Below are 10,449 nucleotides of genomic sequence, written 5' to 3' on the forward strand. Positions count from 1 at the left end.
CGTGGCGGACACACTTACTCCGTAGTCCGTATACATGGTCATTATGTTACTTAAATATTAAATCTAATTAAATCAATATTAATATTCCTCAGAAATTGTGTGCTTCAAAAAGTCAAAACACAGAATAGTTTTAAAAACGTTAAAATTGAAGATATATACACATTTTTAATAGAAACATATTAAAAACTGAGTCACTTGCTGGACAGATAAATGTCTTACACAAATAAATTAGGCTCATGAGTCTTCTTCGCCTGAAGACCTCCTTATATTTCCCCGCCACTCTTATGAGGCCTGTCTAGTGGCCCGTCAAGTGATTGCTCAATAAGTAATGAACAATGGAGCCGTTATAGCAACTGTATATTAACTAAAAATATCGATACTTGACGTAGGCATATCGATAATTGATCGGGAGACAAAGTATCGAGAGATCGTCACACCCATTCATAAGCACGACGTTAGGAAAATAGACGTCATTTCTGCTTTTAGCTTTCTACGTGCAATAAAAAAAAAAGCATTCTATTTATGTCACTCACCACACGGAATAAAGTAATCGGTTTCCTCTTTTGTTTCCTCTGTGGTTCTTGTATCATCATGTTGGTTTATCTCTGGTTGAGAAATTTCCGGCATGCTGGACGTGCGGACTAAATGCATGTATAAATGTGTGCAATATATATAGCTACAAATTGGGTAGTCGGACTTCCGACTTCCGGGTTCCACACATCAGCGTTGTTTCGTCGTGAGATACCCAGAGGTTCCCACCCCGAATTAAAAGTAGTAGTTCAGAAAACAATAGTTTTAAGAAGTGGTTTTATTTGCTTGGTCAGAACATATCAGAACATTAGGGCTGTCACTAACGACTTTTTAAAAAATCGACTCGACTTCTCATATATTTGACGACTAATCGACTTTTATTATTATTATTGTTTTAGTTTAGAGGCTGCAAATGTTGAACGTATGCACAAATACCCATTATTCCTTATTTCTTTTTTTTTTTTTTATCCATGACATGTGCATGTTATATTTTGATAAGCAGTTTTTTTTTGTTTTTTTTTTTTTTTTGTTTTTTTTTTTTAACCAAGTGCAGGATCTTATTTTTTTATTTTATAATAATCTAAATCTTAATCAGCCCTATATTGCTTTTTAGGGCGTTTATAACATTAACTTCCTTTCCTGTGTTTTGAGGAAGCTCAATCTCATTCTCAAAGACCACCAATTTACTACTAAATCTGTTTTACTTGAGCACATTAATGTGGCGAGTCGCAAACGGGGACGGGCGAACGTGTCAGCTGGGTGACAATTTGAAAGCACGCACGGATTTTTTTTTTTTCACTCACTCACTCACTCACTCACTCACTCACAGAAGCTTACGTGTGTGAATGAGTGAGCGAAGAAAAAAAAATCCGTGCGTGCTTTCAAATTGCCGCAGGAGTGACGTCACGCAGCTGACACGTTCGCCCGTCCCCGTTTGCGACTCGCCACCCCCCCGCTCTGCGATTGGTTGGAGGGTTGTAAATATGTCTTCCCACAGAAACGTCCCGCTGTTTACAAAACAAACACAAAATGGTAAAATACAGGCTGGGGGGGTGCGGGTTTAGGACAAACTCACCAACAGAAATGAAGACAAGCCCTGATCTGTAAATTGAGAAGTAGTTTGATTGTTTAAATCCTGTATTTAAAAAGTGCCTTTTCCAGAGTGAAACTGGCAGACAGTGCCTTTAAGTTAAGAGTCAAACGGCAAGTTCAAGTCAGCAATACAGTGCAGTGCGTTGCGTTCTAAATAGCAATATTATCACACTAATAAAAACTAAACTTACCTTGCTCTGCTTTCTTCAAGTGTTGCATATGGATGTTTCCATGTTACATGCTGCAACATCGATGATGTGCTGCTATGGTAGGCCATTGTTAGTGTGTATAATTTGCATTTATTTGTCCCCTCAATTTTTTCAAAATGGTCCCAAACTCTGGACACCTTCTTTCTTTTTTGAGGGGTGTGACAGGAGTTTTTTTTTTTTTTTTTTTACTTTGTCCTCCATCGCACAGACAGGAGTAGGCAACAGTATGTGGCGATGCGCGCGTAGGCATAAAAGGTCCGTGTGAAACATGGACCGCGGCGGCGCAAACATGGTTTCGGGCGGAGCGTCGACTTAAATTTTTCCAGTCGGCCTATTTTTAAAGTCGACCAAGTCGACTTTTTTTCCCAGCCCTACAGAACATAACTTTAAGATGAATGTGTCGTATATGAGTGCCTGCTTGTGTATGTCTGTAGTGAAACCGAAAGTAACTGAATCTTTTCTTCTTTTTTTTTTCTCTCCAGGACGATACGTACACAGAAAGCTATATCAGCACAATTGGTGTGGACTTCAAAATACGGACCATAGAACTAGATGGAAAGACCATTAAACTTCAGATTGTACGTAACACGCCATTTGTCAAGTACTCTGAAGTGCTCAGTTTTCCCTGTTAATTAAAAAAAAAAACACCCAAATTTTCATCCCAGGTCTAAAATTTAATTTAGCCAAGTCGTAAATTCTTATATGGTAAATGACACTTCATTATATATGGCGCTTTTCCACCTGACAAGGCCCTCAAAGCGCTTTACATTCAACTACTATAGTCAGGTGCATACTCAATAGTCCTCTTTTTAATCCCACAGTAGCCCTTCAATAATGTTAAAAATGGTTTACAGAAGATTGACCAATAATTGTTCTATCGCTAGTTTACATGAAAATGCAAAATTTTAATGAAAAGGCGCAGAGAGAGGAGTAAATCTGATAAGCTCTGCCTCTTTTAATAGGACATCAGGAAATATTAACTTTTCACATTTAACTCATTCACTGCCAGTCTCTATAGAAAATGTTTACATTTCCAATACTCACGTGATATTACATTCAATAATTATATATAAACCGAATCTACCAAATAACAGAATAGACTCCCTACTTTTTGTCCCGTCCCGTTCTTTTATAATTGACAGCAGAAAAATTTAGGTTTGCCAAAATACAGCCATTTCTCCCATGGACTCTGAAACTGTGTTTATTTCCTATAAAATGGGGCAATGATGTCATCTACCGGTGGTTGGGCATCAGTAAAGTTGTTTCCAAGTTTGATATTTACAGTGGAGCATGCTCAGATTCGCCCCCATTTAGCACCGCTCTAAAAAATACAATTGACAAGTATACTTGTCAAAGGCAGTGAATGAGTTAAATAACTTGTGATTTGCAACATGTCAATTAAAAGATATTTTAGAGAGTACACAACTTTGTTTTGAAATTCTAACTTTTTTTTTTTTTTTTCTTTTTTTTTTAAACCTTTTACAGTGGGATACAGCAGGTCAAGAAAGGTTTCGTACGATCACTTCCAGTTACTACCGAGGTGCTCACGGTATCATTGTAGTGTATGATGTCACAGATCAGGTAAGTGTCACGCCACAGCATTTCCTACTTTGAAGCGCTGAATGTATTCCATTTGATTTCACCACACACTATCGACGGCAAAAGACCGAGCGACCCGGAATAAGTTGAAGCAGCCAACGAGCGGCTAGTGCGAATTAGTCGGAACCATAGGATGGAGTGGCTAACGAGCAGTTAGCAGGAGGAGCTAGTGTATTAAAAAACAAAAGTAAAAGCTACTTTGATTATCAAATAAGTCATTTGTATTGTAATATAAATAAATACAAATTGAATTGAATTGAAAATGGGGAACTGAAAATCTAATCGGGCTTGAGGATTTCAAGACGACGCTGGTCCGCATGGGGAAATGTGGTCTTCATTCAAGGCAAAACACTACTGCTTTTGTCCATTTAGTGCCGCCATAATCAACGAAAACTGAAGCTTGCTTTCTATGGCTTTAATACCTCCATTTGTCATTCTGTCTTGCGTATCCATCGATTGATCCAGAAATCATTGTCAATGAAATAATTTTGAATCGACAATCGTTTTGAATTGAAAATCGATTTCTGAATCGATTCACAAAGCCAAAAATCAGAATCGAACCGTGAGATCAAAGATTCCAACCCTTGGTGCTAACTAAAACATAAATTTGAATGCTAAATTTTATGATGATGACTGCGATTGGTAACCAGTTCAGGGTGTACCAGGCCTACTGCCCGAAGCCAGCTGGGATAGGCTCCAGCACCCCTGTGACCCTTGTGAGGAGTAAGCGGTTAAGAAAATGGATGGATGATGAATATATGTGAACGCAACCACATTCCCAAATATAAAAGGGTCGCTGCAATTTGTCACGTTTACACATTATTGTAAAAAGTTTGGAAATTGATTGAAATTTGATATATATTTTCTTATTTTTGATTTGATACATCTTGGCTTCATTTTTAATATCGATTTGTCACCTTCCTAAACTAAATCTGCCATATATAACATTTGAACAAGTGTGTATAGCCTTTTCATATCCATTGTACACAATTGTTACTTGGTTAAATTGGAGTACTATATTTAGGTGCATTCTCAATAGTCCTCTTTTTGATGTCACAGGAATCCTTCAATAATGTGAAACAATGGCTACAGGAGATTGACCGCTATGCCAGTGAAAATGTCAACAAGTTGTTAGTAGGCAACAAGTGTGACCTGACGACAAAGAAGGTGGTGGATTACACAACAGCAAAGGTACGGGCACTGTGTACAGTAAATTGAGAAATCTGACATAAAAGAAGTTTCTTGCATTGGGCCCTCCCAGCGGTTTGGCACTCCCAGATTCACGTACTTGTGGATTTTGTTTTCAATATTTTTGGAGGGGAGGAGGGGGCATTCCAAAAGAATTACATGATTTCACTAGCAACGCTATTTCCCAGGAACTTCTGGCTGAAACTTGCTATAGACCTATTTGAAAAGATTTTGTATACAACTATTACCCTATTTTCACGACCATAAGGCACACCATATTAAAAGGCTCAGGCTCAGTCACGGGTGCCATTTCTGTATTTAACACTACTGGGCGCGGGCACGGTTAAAGATACGCTAGCTCAAAACATGGTAGCATGCTTTCACGCTGAAATATACGCTAGCATGCATGCTAGCAAGCGCTTCACAGGGTTAAAACCACATACACACGTGTTATTCAAGAAAATTCATCCACGTTAAATCTTGAGTTCAACGTTGACTATTCCCCTTCTTAACCCTCCAATTCATTTATTGTGAGAATGCTGAAGCATTCCCACGTTATTGTGATTTTTATTCTCCATAATTTTTTGCCACGTAACAACTCCCGCATATTTCCAATTTACACTGTTCAAATTTCAACTAGCTTCAAAAATTCACATTATAAATTCTACATTACTTACAGTATTTGCACAATTTAACTTGTAATATCAACTTTCCCCCCATTTTCAATGGGACAGAAATTGAACTTTTTATAAGTACAGTATCAGTTTACACGCCCACTTCCATACATATAATTTATCATCATTACCAGGTGTCTTACACTGCTCGGTGGCACAGTTGGTAAAGTACATTGTCCAGTAACCAGGAGGTCAAAATTTCATAATTTATATCTCAATTTACCTGCGATTGACTGGCAACCAGTTCAGGGTGTACCCCGCCTACTGCCCAAAGCCAGCTGGGATAGGCTCCAGCACCCCTCGCAACCCTTGTGAGGAGTAAGAGGTTCAGAAAATGGATGGATGGATCTCTCAATTTACTTCATAAGCATTCCACATGCATTCAAATCTTTCAGCTATTAGCTTTCAGCATTCCCACGCAATTTCTCCAGAAATTGCACTTCGTCTAGTTTTTATTGAGACTTTTTTTTTTTGTTGGTCATTTTAGTTTTCCCATGCTGCATCTGTCCTCTATTGTGTCCAGGAGTTTGCAGACTCTCTGGGTATCCCGTTCTTGGAAACCAGCGCCAAGAATGCCACCAACGTGGAGCAGGCCTTCATGACTATGGCTGCAGAAATTAAAAAGAGAATGGGCCCCGGGGCAGCAGCTGCAGGTGGTGACAAGCCCAATGTGAAGCTGACACCCGGCACTACCGTCAAGCCTTCGTCGGGTGGCTGCTGCTGAGAACAAAGCGACAGCAGCTCCTGCTCACCCGCCCTCGATTCTACAGGCCTGTATGCCCGGCTGCCATCTTCCTCGAAACTCTACCACAATCTTGACAGGGTAGGGATGACATGAGTCACGTGTATGTGAGAACAAGATGAAGTTGCCTGTATTTGGACAATAATGTAGCACACTACCAAAAACAAATCAAGCATTCGTCTTGTCATCATTGATGACAAATTGTACAAAAAGGTGATTATTTCACCTGATCTGGCCCAGACAACATTATCACTTTTGTCTCTGTAAGCTGAGACTACTTTTATTCGACCTGCTCATGAGACTCGTGAGAATTTTGTGTGCGTGCGTGCGCAGGTCTGCTGCATCACTGCATTCCATTTTGGTTTTGGTAACAATCTGTTTCATGAAGTCTTTTGTTTGTTTGTAAGGTCCCTTTTATCTTTTGGCTTTTAGTAATTCTGTTACTTGCATATGCATATTCTATTTTGTCTCCATATGAAGTTTGTTCAACAGCCACAGAAATCTCACAGTTCACCATCTCAACTGTAGTACTTATATGTACTTAAATGTGTGTAAATGAAAAAATATATATATATACATATATAAACAAACAAACAAAAATCTTTTTCATCTACGTGCAGGTGTTTGTGTGTACGTACATTTAAATCTTCCACAACTCGGGTTCTCCAACGGTGTTGGGAGTTTGAGTATTGCACAGTGTCTTAGTTGTTCATAGTAGTAGTTCAAGTAGTACTAGTAGACAAGACCTCAGATATTTGACTGAGAACCCTCAAACTCACCACTCTGCTGGAGATGATCTGAGCCCAAGAAGCCATCCCCACAGGGTGAAGAGATTTTTTTTTTTTTTTTTTGGTAAAAAAAAAGAAAAAAAAAAGAATACACATGTGTGTATGTACACACACATACAGTATGTATAGGTCAGATCTCATGTCAGTTCTGTAGTCCTCAATGCATTCTTAGGATTGTCTTGATTCTACATGTAATACTTAAACTGAAAATAAATATTGTACTCCCAGACTGTATACAATGAAAAGATCCTTACGTGATTCTTGCTGAGATGCATTGTAAAGAATACACACAATTATTTATTCTACATTTGGGTGAATTTGACAGTTAAATAAGATTTGTTTGCAAACTGTTGTGTATTGTGGTAACCGAAGTGCAGAATTGCACATAAATACAATGTTCTCTTGTTTTGATAATAAAGGCAACTGAATTCAGTTTGAAAGGCGCTCTGGGAATTTAAGTGTCTGTTTTAATAAAGCTGATGGAACAGTTTTGTACCACTTTACTAAATGAAGGTCATATTCAATCAAGCCTCAAATGCTGTCCAAGTTTGAAGTCAAAATGAATGTTTATTTGTGTGAATGTGAACACAAAGTAGCTAGAACACAAAGTGCCAAAATGTGTAAACCGTTCTAAATGAAAAAAAAAAAGAAGTCCAAAGCATTATTTCCAACAATGAGGAGGACCTCTGAGTAATGCTGCATAAAATGAATGTTATCTGGTCATATATTTATTACTTACCAAAGTATACACAACACTTTCAAAAACAAAATAAATCTCCTGTATTTTAAAAAATGTAACAAAAATAACCTAAGTAATTTATATGTATTCACAGCCTTTATAGTTAAACTCAAAATTGAGGTCAGGTGCTCATCGCTCAAGTTTCCACTAGGCCTTTTAATCAGAGCACAAATCAAGCACTCAGTCAAAGAAATTGTCTTAAGGCACAGATCAGGGGGAAACATGGGGGGAAAAAAATTCCACCCAGTAGCCTCCATTGAAACTGTGAGGAGGGCTCAGGTCAACGAAGTGACCGAGAACTCCAGTGATGCTTTGTGGAAAGAAGAAAATGAGAAGGAGCGGCATCTCTGTAGCAATCTATGAATAGAACTTACTGTAGTTTAAAATAAGAAAGGCTGTGAATACTTGAGTACATGTGATTTGTTCAGTTTTCTATTTTTATTTTATTTTTTGTTTGCAGCTTTTTTCTTCATCTTAATATATAGTTTATGCCAAAAGTAGTTTTCTATTTTTAAAGGGATCGTTCGGATCTTTTGACATTAATCTCTATTTCATCCTAAACATTTACGAAAACTCACCAAACTTTGCACATTCTTCGGGCCTGTCGAAAAATTTGATATTATGTTGTCATAACAACGCGACTCTATAGCGCCCCCTAGCGTAGAAAAATGAAAAAACAATCCCGGCCCGTTTGACCTAGAGCTACGAAAAATGGCAGGCACGTGTAGCACCCCGAGACGCACAAAAAGTCAGTGGAAGCCATTTCCTAAAATGTACAGGAAGTGAGCTATGAATTTTTGAATGTCCAATTTTGGCCCATTTTGGTACATTCACTGTGGTCATGCTTTTTCCCTCTTTGCAAACATTTTTCATCCAATTGACTTCAAACTTGCCATGTATCATCTCAAGACCTGAGACAACTGGGCAAAATATCTTGACTATTCGAAATACTATATGACGGGGGCGGGGCATCAAAAATTGCCTTTAAATGACTTAACTGCCCCCTCGGTGTCTGAAGTTCTGTATCCAATTCCTACAATTAGTACAGTCACTACAGTTAGAATGCATACAGATAATAGTTTCCCAATTTCTACTATCACAGGCAGACGCTTTCCCCCCACACACAAACAAAACTGTTTTAACATTAATAATCTTTTATATGTAATGTTTATATGTTAGAGCAGGGGTGTCAAACTCATGTTAGCTCAGGGGCCGCATGGAGGAAAATATATTACCAAGTGGGCCGCGTGAAGTAAAATAACGGTATAAAACTTTAAAAAACGATTGCCGTCATTTATACGCAGATTTTCATGGGCCAGCCCTAAATTACTGAGCTCAACTGTAATTATTGTTCCGAAAAATAACACAAATACAAATGGAACGCGGCAACACTTTGCCGGTAAACGTTCCAGACGTGTTAAATCCACCTGATTTGCATATACAAAAATTGTTCCCAGAATACATTATGTGGCGCAGTTAATGACGTGAAAAGGATGCTAATCCTTACTAGTAATTGATTTTTTTTTTTTCGTATTTAACACGTTTTTCGGTCTATGATTAAAAAAATAAATAAATAAATAATCATTTAAAAAAAAAAACACACACACAAAAAAAACCCACGTAACTTTAAGTTGTGTGTAAAATGATATCCAGGACGATTCCCTGTACAAGTTGCATTGCTTATCTGAGGACTGCTTGTGAAATTACAAATTTATATGTTTTGATTGTGGCCGGCTGATTAATTAGTCCAACATTACAATTTTTTTTTTTTTTTAACTTTTCAAAATCATCTCGCGGGCCGAATTGAACCCCTTTGCGGGCCTGATCCGGCCCGCGGGCCGTATGTTTGACACCACTGTGTTAGAGTCCAGCCCTCAAGACATCTACAAACTTGTATTTCATCTTACTGATAACGCCATCTACTGGCAATTTTTTTTTCTTACGATTTTTCTTCAATGTTTTTCTCCAACCACGTTAACTGGACTTACCTCATATTTGCTCAGATGAGTGTTTCAGCCTTCATGATATCACAACACGAAGTTTGTGAGTTTTCGCAAATCGCTGTGGGCGTGGCTAAGCGCTGTTCGCCAAGAAAACAATGCCATTTTTGAGGGCCTAAACTGGCACAGAAACACATGAAACTTGGTACACACATCTGGCCTGGCAAAATGAGCAATATTTTATCGTAGATTGTGCTATTTTTACAAAAATGACTCAATAGCACCCCCTAGAAATTTTTAACGAAGCAGCCCTGGTTGTACGTTTAAGCAAGATCTATGAACATTTTTAGGTGTATGAGGGAGCCCAAGACCTACAAAAAAGGTCTCTTGGACCCATATGCTAAAATGAACAGGAATTGAGCTACGAATTTTTCAATGTCCCATTTTTGACGATTTTCTGTGAGACAAGTTCTGGCCCGGTGTTGGACAAGAAGAAAATGGGCGAGTTGGCTGGGACCACTTAAATAAGCATTTTTCTTTTAAAAACAATTTGTGTTCAAAAGAGTGATACATTTGCACAGAAAACTCCCTCCTGAAAAAAAAAGTCAGACGCCATTACCGCCGGGCACTATTTTTCTGTTCACTGCGCGTCGCCCTGTAGACAGCTGATAGACGCGCCTTCCGCCTTCGAAAAGACAACTTGTAGATTAGTGCGCGTCTATCAGCTGCATGCGGGGCGCCGCGCAGTGATACAAACGAACAGAAAAGTAGTGCCCGGCGGTAATGGCGTCTGACTTGTTTTCAGGAGAGAATATTGTGATGCAAATGTATCACTCTTTTGAACACAAATTGTTTTTTGAAGGAAAACGCTTTATTTCCGTAACGATAGCCAACTTGCCGGACTACTCTCCTCTCGACCAACACCGGACCAGAACTCGTGTCACAGA

The 10,449-nt window shown here is 38.6% G+C and overlaps 1 protein-coding gene across 1 annotated transcript in view; it reads left to right on the forward strand.

The window, feature by feature from the left end:
• The window catches only part of LOC144001768 (ras-related protein ORAB-1-like), a 38,637-nt gene extending 31,370 nt beyond the window's left edge, over nucleotides 1-7,267 (forward strand). The window contains exons 3-6 of the mRNA XM_077496321.1: nucleotides 2,315-2,410; nucleotides 3,318-3,413; nucleotides 4,491-4,622; nucleotides 5,817-7,267. Of these exons, the coding sequence (XP_077352447.1) occupies nucleotides 2,315-2,410; nucleotides 3,318-3,413; nucleotides 4,491-4,622; nucleotides 5,817-6,017 (525 nt within the window). The 3' untranslated portion in view covers nucleotides 6,018-7,267. The remainder of the gene's footprint in view (nucleotides 1-2,314; nucleotides 2,411-3,317; nucleotides 3,414-4,490; nucleotides 4,623-5,816) is intronic.
• Nucleotides 7,268-10,449: the final 3,182 nt, after the last annotated feature.

The sequence above is a fragment of the Festucalex cinctus genome, chromosome 14, assembly GCF_051991245.1.
Source record: "Festucalex cinctus isolate MCC-2025b chromosome 14, RoL_Fcin_1.0, whole genome shotgun sequence".
Classification (NCBI taxonomy): Eukaryota; Metazoa; Chordata; class Actinopteri; order Syngnathiformes; family Syngnathidae; genus Festucalex; species Festucalex cinctus.